The sequence below is a fragment of the Amia ocellicauda genome, chromosome 16, assembly GCF_036373705.1.
Source record: "Amia ocellicauda isolate fAmiCal2 chromosome 16, fAmiCal2.hap1, whole genome shotgun sequence".
In the NCBI taxonomy this organism is placed as follows: Eukaryota; Metazoa; Chordata; class Actinopteri; order Amiiformes; family Amiidae; genus Amia; species Amia ocellicauda.
Window position 1 is genome coordinate 13,563,150 of NC_089865.1, and position 26,049 is coordinate 13,589,198.

Sequence of the window (26,049 nt, forward strand, 5' to 3'; positions counted from 1 at the left end):
TATGACCCTTTGCCTGTGTTTTTTTTCCTTTGAGCGCATTTCTATGGGGACAGTACAATGACGAAGCTACCTGCTGTCATGATGTCGTCAGCATTTCTTCTTTGGTCCAACAGGTTCCATGCCCACGGACTACGAGTTATACTACGGCTTTACCAGGTTTGCTATTGAACTGAACGAGCTGTGCCCAGAGATTAAGGACCTGCTTCCTCCTACGGATGCCCGCTTCAGGCCTGACCAGAGGTACAGACTTCTCATTTGTGTCATTGTGTGTTAGAGTCTCCTATTTAACTGTAAAAGCTTGAATCATTTTTCAGTAGCTGCTTAAAATCCATAAAAACGTCATATGAGGTAGAGGGTTTCCTCAGAGAGAACAGGTCCCCTCATTCATTCTCATGGAGATGCACCATGTAGCTTCTTTTGAATGATCTCTGAGCATTACTGACACCTTCTGGATGGTTTTTGTAGTTCTTCATTTGGGCAGGCAGAATCTCTCTCACGCTCCACCTCCTCTTGCAGCAGCCGACACCCCACCAACACACACTATCACATGCATTTCTTTAGTTTTTTAATATAGCATGTCTTGTAGTCTACATTCAGTAAATTCAGTATGGTGAAGTGACAGCTGATATTGTAAAGCATCCACTGTTTCAACATAGACAGGCATAAAGAATATATTTTCTGTTCATTTATTCAAAAATTATCCTTAAATGTCAGGAAGTAGAGATAGCAGATCATTTTTATATTAAACAATATTTATGGTCTGACGCTTGAGTGTATTTATAGTGTTTCCTGGGCCAATCAACAGCTTATAAACTGTTCACAACAGCAATTGCCCCAGGGTTAGCTTCACGAAAAAAAAAAAAAAAACTTGGTATATCATCTTTATTTCAAAATAGACACCTAGAGGAAGGGAATGTGGAATCTGCAGCCTCAGAAAAACAAAGGATAGAAGAGTTGCAGAGAGGGAAGAGACGGTGGCTCGAAGAGAACAACATCAAGTATCAGCCACGGTTTTTCAAGTACGTAAAAAAAAAATATATATATATATATATATATATAGACCCACGAGACTGAAGCAGTAACTTCAGAGGCCACAGTTAGTCTGTCTGTGCTTGAGAGTAAATCAACTCTGAAACCATTTGGGCCTGTACGGGATTTCACAGACCAGTAAAAAGCTTGACAATGCAAGTGTGTATTTATTCACTGCTGTTTAGTTGGCATTCTGGGTGCCACTGAATTTAAATGCTGCTTATATCTCAAGGAATATACTGCTGTGGTGTATTTAGATTTTAGAGGAAATTAACGTGAATGTTTTTACAATTTGACATGATATAATTGATCCTTTCTTTCCTACATGTTACTTGCAGGAAAGTCATTGATGCCAATCAGAGGGAAAAGTGGGTCACTAACAACTCCTACTGGGAAATACGGAAAGTCCCTGGCTTTAGCAAACTGGAAAACCCTCAGCTTTGGTAAAACTCGGGTAGCTGTGCTCAACATATCATCATTCCCAACAACGAAGCTTTTACCTATGCACAAATTTTGCCATTTCCTATTTTCAGCAGGTTCATTTTTTGATTATGGTTTGCAGGAGTAAGAAAGCTCTTTACTCTGACATTCTGCTTTTTGAAACGGGGGACCTACGATCTGCAATAGGAGGAGAACACGACCGCTGCCTCTACTATGTTGCTGTGGCGATTCTGTTCTTACTCTAAAGCATTTTCTGGGATGACAGAGTGCCCAGCTTTGACTTGCAGAGACCAGGTTGGCTGCGTGATGATAGAAATTGAAGATCTACCCAAAAGTCCTTGTGGCTTTGAAGTATGTCTTTGCCTTAAAACACAGTGATTGTTTTCAGCAGACTTGTTAAACACTGCTCATTTTAAGCTTTAGTAGAACCCAATGGATTTTGGAATTAGACAGATGTTCAAATCTGGCTTTTAGTCCCGTATAGCTTATAAGTATGCCAAGCATGTTTATAGGATGGCACTCATCTGCTCAAGTTGTGTTGACTTCAAGCGTGCAATGACAAACAACAGTAGTATAAAACTATAACAGATTTATATTAATGGGGAAAAAATGTCTTAAACCTCTGCTTATGGATTTTAAATTAGTTGATGGATACACCACAAAGCCAACACGTTTTTAGGGGGACAGTTCATCTGTATTTTAGAAATTAGTTTGTCTTTATAATTTCTATTTAGCTAAGTCTGTTATAGCTATACTCTCTAGGGACAGGACATTGATTTGTAAATAAATGTTTTTATATTATTTAAGAATAAATAGGATTAGAAATTAGATGTAGATTACAAACTTGTAAATGATGGAAATTATTCTAAAGAAATTTGTATTTGGTAGCTGCTTAGCTTTGTTTGTTATTTCCTGTAGAAAACCTTGACTTTATCAGTGGCCGTTTTATCAAATTGTAAAGGGAATGCATAATGCTGCTAAAAATTAGAGGCCTTTGCATTATTTGTAGCCAGAAAACAAGGAAATATGTAACAGCAGAAAATGTGCTTGAGCACTCTACTGTTTTTACTTTTGAACATGTGATTTTAACCTGTACAAACAAAGAACACTAGTCGTAGATCAACTGTAATCCTACCTTGATGTCCAAGTGTGAAACGGATATTATAAGATTTAGCCTTTATGAGGCTCTAGCGATTGGTGCACATTGAATCCATGTTTTTTATTTGATCCCATAAAATCTAAGTTTAAACTGGCTGGCTGTAACGTTTCCTCACAATTTTAAAGGATAATGAAATGAAACATAAAATCTATAAAACCACGAATATGCCGAGCTAGAAATTCTTTCTTGAAATGAAACTCGTCCTGCCTATATGTTTTGGCAAGATTTCTCAGAATTCGAGGCCATTTCAAACCTTGGTTTCAAACCTGTATCTCTTCTGTCGTACTCTTCAAGGGGCAATGAGGATTCTGGGACAAAATTCATTTTTTTTAAGCCTCTATTTTATATCCGGACAATAATACAACTACCAGTTTATAATTCATATTAAGGAATATGAAGTTCCTGTCAGAGAATAATATCATATCATTCTACTTGATATATAATTCTCCTGTCAGTGAATAGATCTGTCTGGCCACCAGGCAAAACTGTATAGTTGCTGACAGAGTGTAATTGTGATGCTCATACAAATGTTGTATTGTAAAGACCATAGCAATGAAGTTGAAATTCAATATCGTCTTTATATAAGTGTTTTACAGGGGTTGTGATGATATATTTATAAGTTAGCCGTAATTGTTTTCCATTCTCCTACATGAGAAGTAAGCCAAAGAAATGCATGATTGCATTTTGTTTAAAGTCACACAATGATGATTCAAGATTTTTAAATTGCAAATATCCCTGGAGAGTATATGGCTATGACTATATAGTTTACAATAGGAAACATGTTAAACAATTAACAACTATTAAAACTTTGCCTTTGCATTAGGAAGTTGAAAGTGGCTCATAAAACTATCCCGTATTCAAGAAATATTCAGTAAATAATTTGAACATAAATGTACGTAGTGTGAGCTCATAAAAGTAAATGAGCAGATTTTTTTTTCCACATAGTTTTCACCTTTTCTATTCAGAATTAACAATTTAACAGGAACATAGTGGCACCTGAAGAATATTATTGAGGTAAACAGCAATTGTTACAAAATGCAGCATATGTATGCTTTGTTTTGTGTGCGTGTTTGTTTTTGTATCTAGAATGTGATGGACCCAAGGGGACAATTGTTACACCAGGACTTTTTCCCTAATATATGAAGTACAATGTAACAACTGTAGATTATGTGTTGGGTCAGTAGATACGTACCATTATTTCTACTTTTTATTTATTCTACAAAACCCATGTTATTTTCCCATCCTTTCTCATGGTTCTTTTTGAAATGTTGATTTCTCTGTAACAATTCCACTTGCTGTGCCTTAACATGTTGTATAACCATCCCCCAATGATTTGATCGAATCCCAGCATTCATGGAAGGGGAAGCGGAGTGGTTAATTGTGTATTTGCACTTTATTAGAAGAAAACAACCTCCTCTTCATCCTTACTGTGTCTAGGGTTTCTTAGCTCTGATGTAGAAATGAAAATATAAATATAAAAATGAGTTTTACCGCAGATTAGATCAGAGTAATCCAATGGGCCTGTGTCCAAAGTAGTGTTCCAGTGGTAGTTATGACTTGTTCTCAGATAAATGTTGAAATGACCTTGAATTGTAATGTTTAGCTTTCTAAATGAAGTGGTTCAATCTGCTTTGAAGAAAAAAATGTTTTTTTTTTTCTTTTCTTCCCCCCCCCCCCCCAACTCTATTACAGGACTGTTTGGAGAAACACGTGAGGGGCATACCACACCCTATTATGGGAACAGTCTCAAATCCGAGTAATTATTTTAAATGTGAAGATTGTATAGCATGCATATGTTTATCCATTTACTTGAGTCTACATTTGTAGCTGCAAAGGTCCCACACTGATTTAAATCATGACTTGTAAATTGAAACTGTGAAGGCCTTTTCCAGTGGCTGGTGTTGTGCTGTGCTTGTACAAACCATTAGAGAATAAGTGAGTTGTGTTCTGGCACACCAGCTTAAAATGGGATCATTACAATCACCAATTATGTAATTCTTGCCCTGCGATTCATCACTAACAAATATGGGATGTGCACAGTCAACGCTTTGATTTGTATGAAGGAGAGAAATCTTGCGCTGGGTATTGTGAACAAATGTAAAGTAAAAAAAAAAAAGTTTACAAACAAGGTTGTTTACAAAAGTAAAATTTACTGTACCTGCTTCCTTAATACCTGGCTCTATATTTGTACACAATATACAGCTCATTGGCATTTGCCCATATTATATTTGGGATTGGAAATTATGCAATAAGCTTAATCAAATAACAATTCTAGTCAGAGAGACACCATACATAGACTAATCACTGTAGGCAGTCCATCTGTGAAAAGGTAGTTTTGTTGCCTAAATGTTTTGTATTGCAATGAAGGCTGATAGGTTTCAAGGCAAAAATACCACCTCTCTTCTATCTTCAGGTTGAACCCACAGTCTGTTACAGCCGCACAGCACAGCTTTAGAGCACTGTGCAATTCCTCTGTTGCAATGTTAATTATAATTGCATGTGCAAATGACAGCCTGCCAATGAATGTTGCAAATGCCTTACAAAAGGTTGAGTTTTGGGGAGATTTTTTTTTTTTTTGTGGGTATTTTGGGTTCTTAACGTTTTAAAACTGACATGTACCAGTTGGTGCTGTGTTGGGCTGTCAGCTTAGTTATTTAAATCCATTTTAATGGGTTTTTCTGAAGAAGTGCAATTGTATAATTACATATACATATCTTCTCATAAACACTCTGTACACTGCTGCTATATAGTGCTTGTTCTAATAAAAAATGGAATATATCTGGAGTTTCTTAAATATGGTTGTTTCGTGTCTTACAAAAGCTCAAATTGAATGAGTTGCTTTCAACAGAATGAGGAACTTTCAAGTGTGTGAAAATTGCAGGACAGTACCTTTGATATTTGAAGGCTGCATGTAGACTGCCATACCAAAATATTAATTAAAAACATGGGAGAAGACTAACAAAACGGATGAACACCTATTTATTTTTAAATGAAAACAAAAACTGACATGCCTAATGCCCATAACATTTGCTAATAATCTGTTGCCCAGAATGCATCTGGGAGAGTGAATAACTACAGCAATTGTAATACCTTTTTTTTATTTTATTTAAAAATCTTCCAACAAGGTACCATAAAATAAACATATGACACAATAAAAGCTATTTGTACAATATATTCTATTAACACAAGGCAGTAGCCTTGCTGCATTTCACTCGTAACTTTCATACACCCGACAGGCTGAATATTGCATTCACATCTAAACAATCAATGAATTTCAGTGTATTTGGATCTCACAAAGGGAAATTTCAGGGAAAACTAACACCACAACAAAATAAAAATTTCTCTTTCTAGAAAGAAACGTGCATTAGCTTAAAGGACCAATTAACTCAACATTTTTGATCTCAAAAACAAAATCTGTTCTGTTCTGCAATGACTTGTCAGTGTCATTTGGTGAGAACAGTGACTACATTTACAGGCAGCCTAATCTTCCATAAATAATCAGAATGAATAAAATTCCCTCATATACACACATAATTTGGAATAAAATAACCCAAACAGAGCCATTCTGAATGAAATTTTATTTTGAATAAAGGACCTGGTATATACCTTTGATAAACCATTCAATAGGAGAACATTAGCCATCTAAATGGTTGTTCGGATTACATTATTAACCAGAATGAGTTAACGTTTAGTGCACTTGCTCCTCTTGGTCTGCTCTGACGTAGTGGACTCATTTGCAAACATGGTGTCAGTGGCAGCAAATAGACAGAACTGGTCTAATGAAGAGACAATGTAATTTAACAACTTGGAAATTTTCAAGCGGCTTGATGGGCAAAAAGTTTGAAACAATGAAATGTCTGAATAGTAGGATGAGAATTTTCAATTGCTGTGTCTGTCTTAATCGCAACGATATGACTAAAGCCAGCAAGATGCACAGAATGCAAAGTAACACGTCTCTTATGCAAGAAAAGGCAAACTGCATGGCAAAACGACACTGTGCACGTCGCAAAGTAGCCTATTCAGGTTATATGATTGACATGCAACCCGTACCCACATTAAACCTCATGAATGTGCAATCATGTAAACTGTTGGTTCAGAATGTCCATTCGGAATAAACTGATTCCAGATGATCAAATAGTGTGCATGTAAACGTAGTCACACTGATAAGATGAAAGCAGTGTGAGCATTAGTTGTATTCAACCAATCAAGAAACATGATCTTACTCTAGTATAAAGCTGCTTTTAAGACGTAATACTACCTATTCATTTTTTTAAAGAAGTTAATAATAAAACAACCTCTTACAATATGTTTGTGCTGAAGCCTGCTCACTCCTCTGTTCTCCAGACTGCTGTGGACAAGTACTTTTATAGCTGCCTGCAGCAAGGAAGGGGATGGGGTTGCAGTAGAAGCTTCCTTAGAAAAATCAAACCTACTTTTAGGGTATTAGCAATTAATTAGGTCAGATGTATTCAAACAGAAAGCCAAACCCTACATATCAAAGGCTACAGAATTTGAATATTAAATAAACAAACAGCCCACACTACACCACACAGATAAAACAAGAGCACAAAATACATCCTCAGAAAAATAAGGTTCTGCTGAAATATAAGTCAGGGGGTGTTCAATTAAAGGACCAAACCTGTTGTTTGCTACGTCAGCTGGTTTGGGAACTAGCCAATGAAAACCAAGTTTCAACACAACTCCATCCCACACAGAGTTCCTCAGATGACATCCTTTGTGCTTCAGCTGGTGGGACTGCATCTGCTGCTATCAATGGCTGTGCCTACAACACACTGAACTCCGCAAGTGAAATTAACTCAACCATTTTGGCACCTTTGGTTTAAAATTGCTGAAAAAACTAGGAAAGTCTTCACTTACCACATCATGGCATAATTTCCTCAGTAATACCACTGACAATATATGTAAGTATGTTTAAAGCACCATATTCATTGGATAGTGTTTGTTTTAGATTACATGATACACTTTTGTTCACATTTTCTGATTTTTCACAGTTTAAGGCCAAATTCAATCAAAACTTCACCTCACCCATCCATCACGGTTTTCTGTTGCTTTTAAATAGGTTTACATAAGAAGCCTCCAAAGTTTTGATTTACAAAATGCCTAAGTTACTTGCCGATATGTAAAAACATAGGGAAAGGCAGGGAGGAATGATACTTCAGTTAAAACCATAATATGCAGTCTGTTTTCCACTGCTTGCTATTATGTTAGTTAGTTTTTTTTTTTCATATACTTGTAAACAATCTCCTTATAAACTTTAAATAATCCCTGATTACATGCGTTTTCCATAAACTTCTTTTTCTGTCCCAACCGGATCGTATACTCTTAGTCTTACTGAGAATGTTGTGGCTTATTTAGTCTCTGCCATGAATTTCACATACTGCAGCGCGCTGTGTGCCGCGTCGTTGTGGGCATTGCCACAGGAGATACCAGTGCCATGGCACACTGTGACTGGGGCAGTGGAGAGCTGTGCCAGGCACTGGTACTGTCCGTTGACCGTCAGCTCATCTGCAATAGAAATGGCACCTTTCACAATCCCATTCATAAATCAATCTAAAAATGTTGGCGGGAAATAACTAAACCAAAAAAATTACTGCTTATATCAATATATCTTTCTAAATTACCAGTTTCATACCTCATTTCATTCTTTCCATTAAACATATATCATTCTGATAGTTTGCCTGACTTCCCAGAATGTTTAATATTAGCAATTACTGCATGATGATGATTAACAGAAACATATATACAATTGGTAACAAAGTGACACAAAAATGTCAGAAGAAGCCAGAAATGTGTGGCTAGCACTGAGAAAGTTGAACAGAACTCACCAATATCAATGTAAGTGACCTCAAAACCTTGTTCCTTGGACAACTCTGACATCATCTGCACATAATCTGTGTTGGGAATGCTGAGGGGATTTCTTTTCAACATGGTGATTTTTTCTTCCGAAGAGCTACGCAAAGATTCCAGCCTGAAGTTTGTCTTGGGTAGCTGGAAGAAAGAAAGATCATAAATCACAAATATAATAATACATAAATGATGCAATGCGAAACAGCTTTATCTTTCCAATTGTTTTGGAAGCATAACTATAACAGCTACCTTTCAAAAACATTTACATTTTACACTGTTAAGAATGAAAGGAATATAGGATAATGTATAAATGTTAGTTCTGACTTGCGATGTCATGTTATTTAACAAGTTTTAAATATCTAGTGGAAAGTACTAATTACATTTTGTAAAATGAAAATGTTCTACAAAAAAAAAAAATCATCAGAACAGGCTTATATTCATCTACTCACAAGATTTTGGGAGGTTTCTGCCCCTATTTGATTGTTTTCACATTTTCTGGGCATTTCAAATTATAGAGAAAACAAATTCAGTTCAGTGTGAAAAATCCATGAGTCCATTGTCTGGATGCAGGTTGCACAATGCCTTTTAACAAGTACCTGAATGTAATAAACATACCCTAGGAATATCAGTGGTCTCTGGCAGGTTTTGAAGTTTTGCAAACATCACCTCAGCTGCAGCCCTTTTGGCAATCTTTTTGGAGCTCCCATTCCCTGCAAGAATTTTGTTTCTTTGATTAAAAAAAAAAGGGAAAATCAAAGAAAGTATATGTGACATCAATAGCGGCAGTGCAAGAAACTAATACCATCATATTTTATCTGCTTTTAACAATATACATTAATTTAAATTACTGTGCACCTCCAATTTTAAGAGAAGTAAAAAATGTCAAGACTATTCACACACAAATGTCCTGTGTATGGCACCATGTCACTTATAACGGACCATATCATTGCACCATAATCCATAAAGTACTCTTCTCTGTAGAAGTTCCAGATTTGTTTTTACATTGTGCAAGTGTCCGATACCAATAATTGGGACGCTAAATTTCCGATTACCAATATATCTGCCGACATTTCCTTTTTTGGTTAGCATGCAAAACAGACATTTTCTAGCACGGACCCCTCAAATCTCTCCCTGTCAGAGAGAAATTGTGTCAAATATGCACTGAAGGCAGGATTTTTACATTTTACATAATAAACTTAACATTCATTTTCATCACAAATAACAACTACAAATCAAACATTGTAAAAATAAATTGGAATAATATAAAAATATGCATGTTCTACACAATGTAGGATTTGAAATAGTTTTATAAATATAATGTATAGTTTCAGTTGTATCCAATATTGTCTGAGAGATGCGTTTTTCACTAATTTTCTTTATATGTTTTACTGTGATCTGAGCTTGGCTTGTCATTTGGAGACTGTGTTTGTTTGCTGATATCCAGTCAGCATCTTCAGAGAACATTTACTGTTTTTCTTTATTTTAATTGCTATTGTGAATTTTGAAAAGCAATTTAATTAACTTTTCAGTAAAAATGCGTATCTAGTATTCGGTAATCTTCAGTCATGATGAAAATAAACAATCAAAACCATGGATACTCAAATAGAGCCCAGCTTTCAGAAACACTTTCTATTGGTTAGGAGGGTTTTAGTAATAGACATGTTTGTTGGTTTATAAGCCCTGTGTTTCTCAGGTAGGTGACTGTTTGTTTCACACAGTGTTCAGCAGTGTGTGCGGCGCCGCTGCCCTGAGATTCACTGTGGAGTCAGAAGCTTCCAGCAGAAACTAAAGCACCATAACTATGTTAAAAAACAATGCTAAATAATTATAATAACGCCTGTCAAACCAAATAAACATGCATTTATTTATTGTTTGAAGTCTGACGAAGAATTTTATGTTAATTAAAAAAAAAATATGTAGCCAATAGTTTGAGAAAATATCAGTGCATTATGGGTGGAATATGTGCCGATACAGATATTTATGTAAAAGGCCATATCAGGCGATAATATCAGTGCTCCGATAAACCTCTCAGGCTCTATATATAACCCACAAATCAACAACAGCATATGAACACAAGCCTTTTGCAAATGACCAGCATCATGGGACAGCATGACAATTCATGACAAGAGTTTGCTTTTCTTAAGCCGTACCCGTTTCTACAAATCTTTCTATCCTGCATGTGACAGCAAACTCTCTCTTGTGAGGGGGGCCTGCTTCCATTGCAACAGAATATTCGGGCAGTCTCCATCCCCTCTGCACCGCCAGCTCCTGTAGCACATTGAAAAGATGTCAAACACTGTGCAGGTTTAACAACTCAATTCATGGGTGGAAAAGGCACTTTACCAATACAAATTAACATTATGTGTTGATGTGTTTGCAACTGATTTTGAGGAACTGAAAAGGCAAGTGTAACCTTCACATGTTGTTATTATAGCAACAAAGTACTTTATTCCACAGAAAATTAGATGCAGATTGTTTTTTGTTAGTTTGTGAAAGAGAAACCTTGCCAAAATTAATTGACACTGGAGTTTACAATGAAAATATTAATAAAAAATAAATATTAATGAATAAAATAGCATTCAAATTAATACAATAGTACCTGTAGTATACCAATAGGGTTGGGCTGATTTTGAGGATCTTTAGGAGCATCAGGATCATCAATCTTTGGGAAGGCAAGGCTGTACAAAGATGTTAAAAGCAATCAATAAAATTATAAATATTTTTTTAAAAAAAGAACAAGCTGGTGGTAAATGACAGGTGGGATATATTGCCCTTAGGGAGTAACACCTGAGAAGGCCTGGATAGCCATCTGTAAATATGTTTACACATAATGTGTTCTTCAGTGCAGTAAAAGATCAGTGGTACTTAGACTTGAAAACATGTAGCACATACATGAAAACACTGTGAATTACAACACATTTCCAGTTTACTTTTTACTGGGGAAGACAAAACAGCATTACCATTACAACTAAATGTGGAATGGAAACCTTTAATTAACAGAAATAAGATACTCAAACTGAATAATTTATATCATTTGTTAAGTACTGCAGTATTATGTGGATTTAGTAAAACAACCATATGGTACTGAGTAGCTTCTTCTTCAGAGCCATTATATTTGAAATTTGATGAACCCACCGGTCACACGATTCTCCTTTTAAAACGTTTAGAGCCGCTTCCGCAGCTTTGTGCTTCGCAGCCTTTTTACTGTGTCCGTGACCTGCGGTGTGAGCAAAAACATTGTTCCCAAGATGTGTGTGTAGTACATACATCTACATGCTCATAATAATCCTTTAAATTAGGACATGCTCGCTATATGCAAGTTTACTACATAACTGATAAATAATTGCCTGTGCAAAAACAAAACTATATTTATAAAATGGTAGCATGCATAACCTTGCTCTTTCATGCATTTCCTCTTCTACTCATCTCTACACACCCAATCACATGCCCCTGCTATAGTGTTACTCTGGGACTAGATACCCTTTCTTCCTCTCCAGTCATCTTCTGCTGGCTGGTTAGTTGTACCTTCCCCTCACTTTGTTATTTCCCATGCCTGCCCATTACACACACATATATGTGAAAAAGTGTACATGGGTAGTTTTACTATTTGACCCTTTTTCACATTTTTATATATGTGTATGTGTATATATACACACACAAACTGTTAGATCACACTTCAACTTTAAGTTAAGCTACATTTTTGAAATACAAAAAAAAACAAAAACATAAAAAGTTGCCTACAACATACACTTTGTACAAACGTTACAAACCTGTGCATTTAATCTCTCCTACTGCGACACTGAAAATGAAACTGGGCAGGTGGGCTTGTCCCTCAGCTTTTTCCATGACATACAGCGGGGTTTTGCCAATCTTTGTGCCGTATTCCTGAAGTATCTGAATCGGAGTTTTTCCTTCCCAGGCGGTCATTATCTCTTTTGAACTAAAATAGTCATCAAACCAAAAATACATATATTAAAAAAATGCATCTATTAATGATGTGTATACACGCATGTGTGTATAGGTCACTATCATGTTTGTAATGTTACATTATTCGTTTTAATTAGTCCAAACCAAAACCAAAAGACGTGATGCTCACAGTTAATAAACCACAATATTCAGAGGTGTCTATATATATATATATATATATATATATATATAGACATGTAAATCCTTATATGAGCAACACGTTTTTAATGACTTCACTCACTCATTCATATTTTTTAACAAATAATGGCAGTTCTGTAATGGCTAAGTTTTATCATCTTTTTGACATACAAGTCGGTTGCCTTTGTTCAGCATAAAAATACAATTTCTCAACTAGTTAATGCAAAATCTGCATGAAGGCACCGACCTCAGCTGTTTCTCAGCAGGGCTGCTTTCGGCCGCGGCTGGACGCCGCTCTTGTGACATGTCGCAGGCGGGAGTAGGGGCGCCGAAGCCGGGCTGAAGGGCTGCCGGAGTCGCCGACAACTTCCGGGTTCATTGACCAGTTCCGGTCGTCAGCCGGAAATAGGAAGTATTACATTTTATGAAAAGTTAATGTATCGTAATTGCAAGTGGAGAGGATTCTCACAGCGACTTACAGAAAATGAAAATGCGAGGTGTGTGATGTATGTTATAATGAAGAAATGTATTCTTAACACGCTACAACTCTCTCTTAAAGTTAAAGGACATAGGAAAAAATAAGAGTAATTCCTCCAACCTAAGTAAATAAAGAACATAGGCCTAAGTAAATAAATAAACGAAAAGAGTAAAGAAACAGAAAACATACACCTTTATTTCAGTCATTTATATCAAACCATAAACCCCGCATAAATCGTATCCATTACATGTCTCAACCACCAGCCAACTGTTTATTCATATAAAAAAGAAAATAATTTTAAATGGAGTGATTGTGGGTCATTGCTTGTGCTACACAAGTCAATGGGAAAAACAAAAGTCAGAATACAAAACAGTACTGACCCTAATACTCAGTTTTTTATTTCTCTATAAACAAGGAATTGAATGAAGAATGCCAACTCATTTGGTTAGGAAGATATTTCTACTTTGAATACACTGAACATAACCTATTCTGGTTAATTTTCATGATCATGATAACTTAATATTCTTATTACATTCTTTCATATTTAATGAAAGTGGACCAATATCCAATTTGATTAATATATTCATACATCAAGACAGTTTGTTTCCATATTTCACCTTAAACTGAACACAAGTCAATCAATTCCAAACTATGTTTAAGACAAAGGATGTCAAAGGTGACAGCCCAATTTTAAAGAAATACCAGTAAGTTGAAGTACAGTATTCTAATAAAGCAGTTAAAATTAAAACCCAACAAAAATAGTAACTGAAGTGAAAAGTTAATAAATAAAATAATAAAAACAACTACTGGAAAAAGCAAATACAAAACCTGCAATCAATAACAATGTAGCATTTATAGAGGTACTGTGTTAAATTGTTAATCAATGGCGTAATTGTTAAATTCCCAACTACTGTACAAAGTTAATTTTATTATAACTGATCTATTCACCCAATGTGGGTGAAAACTAGAGTTTTCAGTACATCCCAAACTTTATATATAGACACATGGGAAAATAGTGTAATATTACAGCCTTGTGGGTTGAATAAATCTTACTACAAATATTCTAACTGCGGAGGTCACTCTCGGATCTCTTAGGGTTTTTTGTTTTACATTTGTGTGTAGTCTTGTTTCTAGTAGCTCATTTCTTGGTTTTCTACTGCTGTTAAAATGTCAACAAATCAGAAATTAGTTAATGTATTTACACACACATACATACATACATACATACATACATACATTTGAGAAGACGATAGCGGCGAATCAAAATTAAAATATATTATTGCACTTTTGAAAAAATACACTTCCCCAATTATTGCATTTAGCGTGCAACTGATCACTCCCAATATTTAAATTGGGTATTTGTAGAATATTATAACTTAACATTTTATATTTTGTATTTAAGGGTTTTAAAACAAAATTGGTAGTTAATGGCATTTACAACCTAAATGGTTGTAGGTCTAATAGTTAATCCATTACATGGATGTTGTTATTTCATAATTAGCCATTTAAAAATGTTAATAGGAAGACAGAATTCTCTCCAGAAATGAAGCCCTCATACTTAGAGAAAAAAAAAACAAGTGGCAAGTCAAATAGTTTTCATAAGTATTGGATTTTCCTTTTGTCCAAATGTGTTTTGGTAAAAAAATGTTTCTTTGTTAACTGTTGATTTTGCCACTATCTGTGGTCCACTGAGAGCTGTGAGAACAGCAAGGTTAATTATTTTTTAACAAAGGGGATTAGATTGGGTTCACTAATCTACTATACAGCTGTGTAATGTGTCACAGAACAATGGGTCTCTGTATAGCAAGACATCAGCAAAATAAGTCAATTTGTCCACTGAATACATCTTGAAAATAAATGCTTGTAGTTTTTATCTACATTAAAAAGTAAAGAGTATTGTGATCTAAATCACAAAAATGCACAAAGGAGGTGTATTTCAATTTCTGGTTACTCCACATGATCGTTAGCTGGTGCATTAGACAAGGGGAGCAGTATACTTATTTTGAAGTACTGAACAGATTTTTATAGAAACAAACAAAAACAAAAAATACAAACTATGTACCTTTCGACTTTAACAGCATACACATTGTCTAGGGTCAATATTACAATATTTACCAAGGTGTAATGCATTTTAATTTACAAATTGACTACACTGTGAAAGACCCCTGACAAATACCTCTTGGATTTAAGTATAAGCATAAGTATATTAGTCTTTTAATCTCAGTTTTACTTATTATGCAAGATGTACCAAGTTAAGACCTTGCAGTTTTCACTTCTGTAACTGCACACACAATCACCTGATAACTTTAATATATTTTCCATTTTAATAATAATATTAAACAAATCTATAAAAATATCAGTGCATTGAGTTGCGTATTAATACCTAGCAGGTAAAGCACAGTGAACCAGGATTGTAAGCATCCTCAATAACACGGGGACTCAATGTTTTACTAAGTTTAAAAAACAGTGGTCTATCATTAGTCACTTAATTCTCCACCTTTTCTGTCAGTAACATGTAAAACCGTACAGTATAAAACTGCAGTTAACCAACCATTGTTATATGTTGAGAAATTGAGCTTTTAGGTTTTTACACCACCTGTCCCTTAGCGAAAAGCTTGTAAGTATTCCCAATCACAGCGGTCATAGCACTTTCGTGTTGCTCTGGGTCTCTCAGCTTCTCAATTAGCTTTTTATTAGTGCAGAACTGGAAGTGGTCATTGCCTTGGATGAAGGAATTTTCTTAGGGAAATGTTTGGCCACAACACACAAATCATGAATGCTGAAAGTCATTTAAGCTTCAGTATTTCCATCTCCATTTTCCTGAGGCTGCAACTGCTCCTTCTCAGTGCCATCCTCCTGCGGGGGGCGCACTCGTTTAAAGAATCCAAACTGGAGAGAGAGAGAGAGAGAGAGAGAAAAGAGGAGTTAGAAGACATGAAATTAAGTAGAACATCTCATTTGTGCCTCGTAATGGACAAGAAGCTAAACTTTACCTAGGTAACTTGCTTCATAAGCTAAGATGATGCTTAAATCCTTCAAGTTGGTGACATTAGCAATACTTGACTTTGTATACAAGAACCATGGGGTTTGTATTTGTTCAGGACACACTTAATTAAAAAGAGCCAGCTTCACTTACTTTATACATGACAAAGATCAACAATCCCAAAAGTAAGAGCCCGGCAACAACTGCCAGTGCAATTACCCATCCAGGCACAGGCTGTTTGTCTGTTGTGTTCACCCAAATAATAGAAGTGTTAACCTTAAAAGAAAAAAAAAAAAAGCAATACAGCTATGCATGAGCATCTCTTATCTTCTAATCATGATATTTTGACTATGCAGTTGTTCAAGTAGTCTGAAGTTTAAACAAAGCGATTAAACATGAGTAATTGCAACAGCTGTATTGACTGAATTTTGTAAATGTAATTCAAATTACCATAATTAAATAAATAAATATTTATTAAAAGTCATCCAATTCATTTCAGAATTTGGCCTTCTACCATGTTCACCTGTTCGGGTTTAAATCACTGAATTTCAACTAGTTCTACAACAAATAAAGAAACAAAGAAAAACAAACAATCATCCTGATTAAAGCAGCGGAATAACAGTCAGTAGCAGCAGGATAACACTTTATAGGAACGTTGATACACTAGAAATACAAAGCAATATGAATCCTTGCACATAATTATGGCTCATATTAAAATAACCTCAAAGATACACATATGTATATACAAATAAAACCATACATACCATAGTAGAATTAGATGGTAGCTCAGACACAAGGTTTTTATAAGGCATTTCTATCACACTAAAGACTGCTGATGATCTGGCAATATACGAACGGTTTTGACTTTCAGCCTGAAACAAGAAAAAAAAAAAAAACAATTCAGCAAAAATATCTTTGCAAGCCTTTCTAATAATACATCCAACTGCACCAACATGTGATGGTTTCCAGATTTGAATGTTTTGAAACCAAGGCATCAGACAATGGGCCACCTCTCACCTTCATGAAGGTAGCAGCCCACAGTCTGGATCTGATGTAGAGAATAGCACTCTTCCCCCTCTCCAAGCGACCAACTTGGCACTTAATTTTCAGACAGTCTGCTTTCTGACAATCCTGTGTGTGGAAGAACATTATTTTTCATCCTTTGTTGACTTAACATTCTCAAAGTGGCTGAGCACCTTTGGATATCACATTGTGTGAGACAGCAGTTTAGAACGCTGAGGAAATGAGCGGAAACTCATGCATTTTGAGAAATTGAGTTAGGTTCATGCACTGCTAATTTACTTGGCATCTCGAAGATACAAAACACACAAAGAGCAATAGATCTGCCTTGTATTGGACTAGCATAACGCACACCCAAAAGAAATATAAAAACTTTAATCACAGTTTCACTTCAATGCTATTACCGAGAGATTATAAATGAACAGAGACATTGTTATTGTCGTTAGGTCCCTTGACTGTTTGAATGCATAAAATGGCACCAGGGTGTTTTGACACACCCTCTCCTGTTCAAACAGTTCTGAGGACAACTTGAATTTACACAGCAGCTAGGACAGCTCATAGCCAGCCCAGGGCCCCGTCTGGAGTGGTCTGAACATCTCAACTGAATGGGTTTACAAAGAAAGTGTTCTGAGCTGGCTGAAAGCTGCCCTAAAAGAAAACACCCTATGATTTGGATATAGCATCTAGACTCGGCATTACCAGAGGTTCCAGGTCCCCTTCAGACTGCTGAACATCTCGGCGATGGACATGATTGCGTAGACCTCTGCCATCAGTCCGCGATTCGTCACCTGAACTGTTATTACTCTGATCTGGTACCACAGGCATCTGAGAAAAAAAAAAAAACAGCCTTGATAGTTGAATGTACAGGGATTGCAAACTACTTCTAGATCTCTAGGTATACTTACTGAAACATTCAGGGGGTTAATCTCCATATCAGTGGTACAGTTCATTGGCCCATCAATCTCGTATTTAGTAATGTAAAGTAGAGACCCATTGTGGAACTTGTACGGCCAGTCAATATCCAGTATCGCCTTGCTAAATGTACTAGGACCATTGTTTCGGAGCTGAAAATAAATAGATAAATAAAATGTTTATTCTTATCAATCTGTTTCAAAAAACATTAGCAATATGTTATAAATAAAAATAAAAAAATCATAAACAATTACTACTTAAACCAAAACACAACCAGGTGGACAAGACCCAACTTAAATTAAAAGTCAAAGTGAGATGAACCTCATAGACGTGTTGCACAAGGGGTCCGATGTCTTCCTCTAACACAGGGTGCTCTTTGGGCTGCCAGTTGGCAATGGGGAGAAAGAGCTGGTCAGGAGTAGAAACACTGGAGACAAAGACGGACACCATCACAGCAGGAAGGAAACTCAAGATTTTTCAGAGCAGTACAAGCCGCAGATGTAATACATATAAACAAGTAATATGCATTTTGTTCTACAGTCAAATCAAATGTAAATACAAAATATGAAATTATGTTCATACGTACCCTCGAATTTCCACTTTGGCTAAGACTGCAAGATTAGTAATACTGGATACATAATTGCTAGTGTTATTAAATTGGTTGGAACTGCAAAACAAAAAATAAATATTGATTAATATACAGAACAAAACAAAGACAGACAAAATACTGTTTCATGTATTGCAATATTTAATTGTGACGGAAGGTGGTGCTATAATTTAAGATACTTAAAGCAATGAGGCCAGTTTGTAAAGACCATGTGACCAAGGAAAACGCCTTCTCTCTTCCTATAAAAAAAGTCAGTCATAACTATACTCTGTGCTGCATTTCTATTGAAACAATAAGATACTGGGGTTTATAATTCATGCAGCAAAATGAGCTCCAGATTTTATAAAATACTGTGGTGTGAATCAGAACAGGTACAAGTTAGGCCATAAAAGCTCTAGTTTTAATAGTTTGGAAACTGCATCTCTATTCTAGTCCAAAATGCATCTAAAACTTGCACTTGCAAGTTACTACATAAAATAACAGTATCATGGTTTAAAACAAACTCTATACAAAGAACATATCTTAATGGCCAAGAATAGATTGATAGGCACATCCTGGTTTTAAGTCCACTGAAATTGCTCTCACATGGTATCAACAAAATTATGCTTTTTTACTTCAATATTCAGTGATTAACTTTAAACAAGGTGTTCATATGAATGGAACAGTCTCCCCCTGGTTAATCCGTGCTTTCACTGAAATCCAAATCTTAAAACTGGGCTCACGTTTGTACTGCTGTATACCATCTGTGTGAAACAGTCAAGCTATCCATACCTCTGGATCTGCAAGTCAAACTTCACTGAGGTGTCCTGCTCCGACAGCTGGTGCACACTGAAACGCAAACCAGCGACAAGCTGCACAAGAAAAGAGGAACAGAGCCAGCATGAAACCACTGGCTCCACAAATGCAACACTACTCTGTGTAGACGTTTCAGAGGTTTACAAAAACAGTACAACAAAATGTAGAAATTACAGAGGAAAGGTCTGCAGTACAAGATGCTAAAGACATGCAGGATTATAGTACCCTAGTGTAGTATATAGTTTAGCAGATTACAATATAAATACAATACACACACACAGTCAAAACATTTACAACACCTAACTTTTTCCAGTTTTTATTGAAATTTACACAGTTTAATGTCTCAATGTACTCTGAAATGAAAGCATAGAACAAATAAACAATTGGAGATAAAAAAATAAATCCTGGAATTTAACCCCTTAGGCTGACAAACCCCTCTGGTACCCTTAAAAGGGCACCAAATCCATGTGTACTCTTCACTGCTATGTTGTTTGCCAAGTGTTTTTAACCCCCACCTTCGCATTCTGAAATGGGGGGGGTGGGGGGATGCTTGATCTGAGTAGGAATACAAAATCTCAGAAAATATTGACAATTAAGACATATTCTTGAACCAGACAGTCTACTGATCAAAACAAGACCATCCATGTTTTGGTAGAAGCAACACACCCATAGAGAGCTCAAAATGTCAAGGTGGAAAACTGTTTACAGTGTACTTATACACAATGTTTTTACATAATTGGATCTGAACTTCTCTGTTTGATAGAACATCAAATAATATATACCGATTAATCATTAGGTTGTGCTGAACAAAAAAAAAAAGTCTATTTGCAAAGAAATCCAATTGAAACCGAGTGATCTGTGACCGTCTGAATGAGACCCCCCCGGAGTAGACTGCGCGTTTACCCACCGGGCTCCGATTGATTGCGGTCGCCACAGAAACTGTAAATTGGATGTGTTGGAGAATGAAACACGCTGCTACCCAAGAGAATGAACTTTCAAAAAATGTGCGCATTGTAGGAATACAGTGTAAGTTCTATGCATACACATAACACTGCCAAATAATGCTTAAGAGGGTGTAGTAACAGTATATAACTCTGAAACGTACATTATATTTCAGTTTTTGGTAACCTAAACTTTTTTTTTTAACCTCTGGCAGTTTACTGCTTACCTTTGTACCATTTCAGGTTATTCACTGGACTTGAACTGCGTAAATTTCAATACAAACTGGAAAAATGGGGGTGTTCTAAAACTTTTGACCAGTAGTTTATATATCACAAAACTACAGTTTGATGTTCAGTTCGTTGGGAACTTTATGTGAAACCTCTGATAGTGATTCAATCACACCAGGATGTGGATCAAACTAAGCAGACCAAGAACACTAGAAATGTTTTTTGTGTGACGGAACTTCCGCTGCAGTAAAATTCAAATTCGATCACGTTTTTCTGGTGTGAAACAAACCAAAACAAACAAAAAAGTTTGTAAGTGAACCACAATTCATATTATTTGCAAATGCTCTGAAAATCATTAAAGAAGGGATATGCACTCTGTTGTGGATCACTCCCAACAAGAGCATTCATTGTCCAGAAAAACTGCACTTACTTTAGTTCCACCTTTCATAGGATTTCCAAGGTCGCAGACCACAACCCTGGTCTGATTCTCAGTTTTATATGCACAAGACAATCTGGATAATATCTGTGAACAAAAAGGTTACAGATTTGTATTAATTTCCACATATTTCAACAAAGATGAATTTAAAAAACAAGAACCAGAAACAAAAACGTCATACAGCATGTGCCCATTAACCACAAATTCTCTCAGATCCTGCAGAAATAATATTTATATACTAAACAGAAAAATGATATGGAAACTACAAAGGACCCCAAGAAGCACTGAAAGATGCATGGTTAGAATAACAAAGGGAAGAAAAACAAATAAATGGATCCGAGCACAAACGAGTATGTGAACTCAGTCCGAGCCTATATGTTATCCATACCTATATATCTACACACACACACTGTTGGACCAAAACATTAGCAATGTGTTATAAATAAACAACTTACTACAATTTGCGTGAAATATAATCACACACAATTTTGTGTACATTTACACTTATTTCTTAACATCTTCTTAACAGATGTTACTTAGCAAACTGACCAGTTCACCTTCATGTTTTATATACAGTTCAATCAAATGGCATGTCCTGCAGGGCAGAGGTTCCCAAACTTGTACATTTAGGTCACAGCTCGTCCCCCACCTTTTTAATTAAATAAATGTAAAGGCTTCTGTTTTTATGAGATACGTATCTCGTTAATTATTATTATTTTTAAACTATGTGGCACCAATACACTTCCTTGGGTCCAAAGGGAATCGGGTTATCCAATGTGGTTTCAGATAATCCCGGGTATTTTCCTGCATTTCATTGCAAGAATTCATGCAGTAGGGTTGAGGTAAAAGCTGCATGCAGTGTCCTGTCACTGGATAGGTCCAGGAATGAGTCCTGGTAGCTCCAATGACAGGCTGCTTCCAGAGAAAACCACAAGTGGATCCAACAACCATTCATTGCCGTCCTGGCAATGAACGGTTGTCAGATCCAATTGTGGTTTTCGTGTTTTGTCTTGACTTTTTCCCCATTTAGCTTTCAACTCGCATCCCCCCAAGGGACACCCCCCACAGTTTGAGGACCTCTGCTCCAAGGTTCACTCATTTTAATTCACCCTAAGCTGCACAGTGCCTCAGAAGGATCTGCAAGGATGACATCGGCAGTATCGGACATTACCTCACTGTTCCGCACGACACCGATGAAATCAGCCTGGGGTGGCATTATCACAATCAGCTCAGCCTCATACGCCCCCTCGCCACTGTTCTCTGCGGTAACCGTCAGAGTCAGGGGGGTGTCGTCCCCAATGTAGATCTGCTTCTGGTCGCTGATAAACACGTCAGAGAGGTTGTCATTACCACAGGGTGCAGTCGTTTAATTACTGCATGTGTTAGCTGGATGTCAAATGTACCACTTCTGAAAACTGCTCAATCCTATCAAGGCTGTACACACACACACACACACACACATAAAACAGGAAGGCACTAAGAAATTGTACACTAATCGAGATTCTGTCAGTGTGTAGACTGTGTATTTTACAATTGTATAAAAGTAAAGATTACTTAAATAACTTTCAATACTATGAGTGTACTGCAAACACAACATTACTTCAACTGTTGCCAGAAAGAACAACATAGGCCTTCCAGACACATATCAATATCTTTATATGATAGAATACACACACACAGCTCCTTTTGAGCAAACCTTTCTTCTCTCACACCCACGAAATTGATCTAATTTTCCAACTCACCTCACCAAAGATAACCTCAGATTTGGCTTACAGATATTATCATCACCACAGTCCAGCAAGATGTGTGCCTGGAAATGAAATAAAACATTAATATTTTAAACAAACTAGGCCCATTCCTCTTCTCTTCTCATAACCCCCAAATTAATTATTTTTTGTTATGATTATTCGAACACTAACCCTCAGCTGTATTTTAAGTTCAAATGACGTTTCAGGCTTAGACTAGGGTTAGGGTTTAGGGTAGCTATTAAACTTGGACTCTCATTAGTGTTATGCTTTGAAGGAGTAAATGTAAACAAAACAAGCGATGGATTGGGTATAGCTTCACATTTTTTGTGTTGGCTAGGACTGGGCATCTGGTTTTTAGAAGATTAGCCATAGCAATTGCCAAAACCCTCTAGCCAACAGAAAAATATGAAACCCCCTCTCTTCTTGTCTTAGTTTAGAAGGTAGAAACACATTCCTACAACTAGTGGCAGTCTGTTTTCTGTGTATTTTGATCCTAACCCTAGAACTGAGTTTAAAATGAAGTGTAGATTCATAGGTCTTCTCACAGACACAGAAGTGTAAATTCCATTAGCAACTGTTATATTGGCCACACGAAGGTATACAAGTTTATTTATCCTTAATATTTTGGTTTTACCATGAGTTTTCATTCCATATACACACATCATGCTAGCCTGTAGTACTAAGATAAGGGTACACAAGTTTATTTCTTATTTTCTTCACAAAACTAGAGAGAAACTGCTAGAAATATAAGAAATGCTGTACCTGTCTGGATACATTAGCTGGGGTAAATTGGTTCAATATTGGCAGGAGGCCAGTTTTATCAGCAGCAGTTTTGTAATCCAAGCTGTACTCCATATATATAGAAATGGGTGTGATTTTGTCCCTGAAGTCTCCCTCATCCTACATGACCAAAAGCAAATGTAATTAAACAATGAGGTCTTATCTGGCTGAAAGAGGAAATTCAAAATTCAAAAAGCAGAAGAGAAAATTCAAATTTCATTCATCAATTAGCTTAATTTTGCCAAACTATCAAATGCATGCATTTATTTTAGGGCTGTCTTCGGAGGTTCGAACATTCAGATGCCCCACATAGCCTATCTAAAATTAAAACATGACATTTGTATAGAATAGAATAGAAAGCAGTGAACTGGAGAGGATATTTATTATAGTTCACCCAAACGTTAAGGTTACCGTGTTGCGGCATACACTTTATTATGAGTAGTGCTTTTACAGGAAGGTAAACATGTTTCATGCAAGTAAAATCAATACATATACATAAACCGTGTGCTTGTAAAAACACATTTCATGAAATGTATATAATCTTTAGTGTTTGTATTTATTAGCTACAAAAGCAGACTCATTTATAGGGTTTTTATTAGTGTATCATTGGGATATCAGTGATTGAAAAACGTCAAGCATTTAAGTCTGTCAAGTGTACAAATATTATATTCAGACTTGCACAAGGTGCTCAACTGCGTACTTACCCTTAAATATGCTACCAACTCTTCGCATGAGGGTGACTTTCCAGTTGACACAGTCATGTTTTTTGTATAATTAGAAAGACTGTTATGTATAAAGAGTACTCTCTTTATCGCTCCTTTGTGCTTGAGTTTATCCAAGAGTAACTCCACCTGAAAATCTAAATACAAAGACAAATATTACTTACTCACACATAACTGCCCATGACATCTATATAAAGACTTTACCCTTTCTGTATTAATGTTATCTTTTTTAAATGATTGGTGCTGGGAAATGTATCACCAGTGTGAAGATAAATTGCAGAATGCTACAGTGTGAAAGATCAGTACACACTGAACACCGTGTCACGAATTCCTGTCCACATCTAAGCGATACATTTTCGAGAAACAAAATGGAGTCCTACATTAGCCCCTGTATAAAGTTAAAGGCATAAACAACGTGTTCTGAACACACAGATTACCCAAGAGGTCTTTTAAGGTAATGAAACAGTTAATGTAATGTTCAGTCTGGTGTCTAGAAAGCACAATATATATCTGTTAGCTATTATACACACCCTATGGTTCTGTGTAACCACTGTAAATACTGTCTTTACAGCCATCACACCACACTGCACCTCCTTTTAGAAAATGATGCCTAGGTTCCCCAAGCAGCTTGAAGAACCTGTGAATTAAGTGTGGACAGAAAGGGGAGGCCAATTTCCTAAGAGGCTGTGTGGCTGCCTGGTCCCAGATAACACCCTTTAAAAGAATGCACACTTCCTCACATAAATTAGTCATAAATTAATATAAAAACTTACGCAGTACTGATGGGGCTCCCTTCCCATTTGCCCTTAGACAGAATTTAACTGTAAAACTGTAAGGAGAAGAATACATTTTAGTGAAGGAATTATTATTTTCTCGTACACAATGTGCATACTCATCAGACCAGCATATTTTACTGTGCACGTCATATGTGACCATACTGCTTACTTTCAGAGAGTCATAATTACAGCACTTTGTAAACATTCTGCTCAGTAAGCATACATTAAATATTTCTCAGACATCTATTGGTAACAACTAAGAACAGTTCAAACATACTGCATCTCGCTGTTTATATTTTAAAGGACAGGAATGCTAGTTTGAGAAATGAGGAAGTGGCCGATTCCCTTGATACACTAGATTGTATAAAATCTCAAGTACAGTACACTCACTGGTAGAACACTTTAAATTGCTATGAAGTTGTGAATTACATTTTAACAAACTAGTAAAAACAGAGGTAAGAGGCCTACAAATTAAAACAGTGCTGGCAAGCATTTCATTATATCCTTTACTTTCCATACAACCAAACTGTGTTAAAGAAATAAATGTACAGATTTGATGTGCAATTTAACTTTGCACGATTATAAACCCAAAGCATGCCGAGCCTGCCTAGAAAGCTCCCAGATGCCGGGGCAATGACATGTGAAGAATGTTAATGCACCACCTCCATGACAATTAAAACCAAACACAAATCTGAGTCACTGGAAAGTCTCATAAATAGATTTCAGACAACAACACAGTATGGATAGACACAGATATTGATTTTTAACAGCTGGAAATAAAACACAAATCAGGGTCAGACAAGACTCAGCCCTGTTGAACGCCATTAAAAAAAAAAATCAAACTGTTCTGGCAGCACAGACAGACAAGAAGGGATGTAGTCATCTTTTAATATTATAATATGCAAGTATTTCTGACATAACATTATTTTAATGCAAGAAATCTTTTGACAAAATAACCGCTGAGTTTTACCAGAATCATCCAGCTTTTTATGACATTTGTCACCGAATCTCAAGAGTAGAGA

At 36.2% G+C, this 26,049-nt stretch overlaps 3 protein-coding genes across 6 annotated transcripts in view; 1 reads left to right on the forward strand and 2 right to left on the reverse strand.

The window, feature by feature from the left end:
• Window positions 1-5,423, forward strand: part of osbpl6 (oxysterol binding protein-like 6) — a 45,329-nt gene extending 39,906 nt beyond the window's left edge. For 3 of the 4 annotated variants that reach the window (XM_066688614.1, XM_066688616.1, XM_066688618.1), the window contains 4 exons: window positions 114-240; window positions 897-1,019; window positions 1,368-1,472; window positions 4,322-5,423. In XM_066688614.1, the coding sequence (XP_066544711.1) occupies window positions 114-240; window positions 897-1,019; window positions 1,368-1,472; window positions 4,322-4,343 (377 nt within the window). In that variant the 3' untranslated portion in view covers window positions 4,344-5,423. Of the gene's footprint in view, window positions 1-113; window positions 241-896; window positions 1,020-1,367 lie in introns of all 4 variants that reach the window. The other variant, XM_066688617.1, reaches the window with a different exon arrangement.
• A 769-nt stretch (window positions 5,424-6,192) lies between these two features.
• prkra (protein kinase, interferon-inducible double stranded RNA dependent activator) lies at window positions 6,193-12,967 on the reverse strand. The gene is made up of 8 exons (XM_066688619.1): window positions 12,849-12,967; window positions 12,268-12,437; window positions 11,633-11,714; window positions 11,097-11,175; window positions 10,648-10,765; window positions 9,113-9,207; window positions 8,476-8,638; window positions 6,193-8,155 (listed from the first exon to the last, which is right to left on the reverse strand). Exons 1-8 carry the CDS (start codon window positions 12,905-12,907, stop codon window positions 7,998-8,000), a joined length of 924 nt encoding a protein of 307 aa, XP_066544716.1. The 5' UTR covers window positions 12,908-12,967; the 3' UTR covers window positions 6,193-7,997.
• A 286-nt stretch (window positions 12,968-13,253) lies between these two features.
• Window positions 13,254-26,049, reverse strand: part of itgav (integrin, alpha V) — a 28,371-nt gene continuing 15,575 nt past the window's right edge. Inside the window, exons 16-30 of the mRNA XM_066688613.1 lie at window positions 25,025-25,080; window positions 24,234-24,388; window positions 23,512-23,649; window positions 22,744-22,811; window positions 22,173-22,320; window positions 20,996-21,088; window positions 19,373-19,452; window positions 18,581-18,661; window positions 18,316-18,421; window positions 17,988-18,146; window positions 17,782-17,907; window positions 17,080-17,193; window positions 16,827-16,934; window positions 16,216-16,338; window positions 13,254-15,968 (exon numbers count right to left, since the gene is read on the reverse strand). Of these exons, the coding sequence (XP_066544710.1) occupies window positions 15,870-15,968; window positions 16,216-16,338; window positions 16,827-16,934; window positions 17,080-17,193; window positions 17,782-17,907; window positions 17,988-18,146; window positions 18,316-18,421; window positions 18,581-18,661; window positions 19,373-19,452; window positions 20,996-21,088; window positions 22,173-22,320; window positions 22,744-22,811; window positions 23,512-23,649; window positions 24,234-24,388; window positions 25,025-25,080 (1,654 nt within the window). The 3' untranslated portion in view covers window positions 13,254-15,869. The remainder of the gene's footprint in view (window positions 15,969-16,215; window positions 16,339-16,826; window positions 16,935-17,079; window positions 17,194-17,781; window positions 17,908-17,987; window positions 18,147-18,315; window positions 18,422-18,580; window positions 18,662-19,372; window positions 19,453-20,995; window positions 21,089-22,172; window positions 22,321-22,743; window positions 22,812-23,511; window positions 23,650-24,233; window positions 24,389-25,024; window positions 25,081-26,049) is intronic.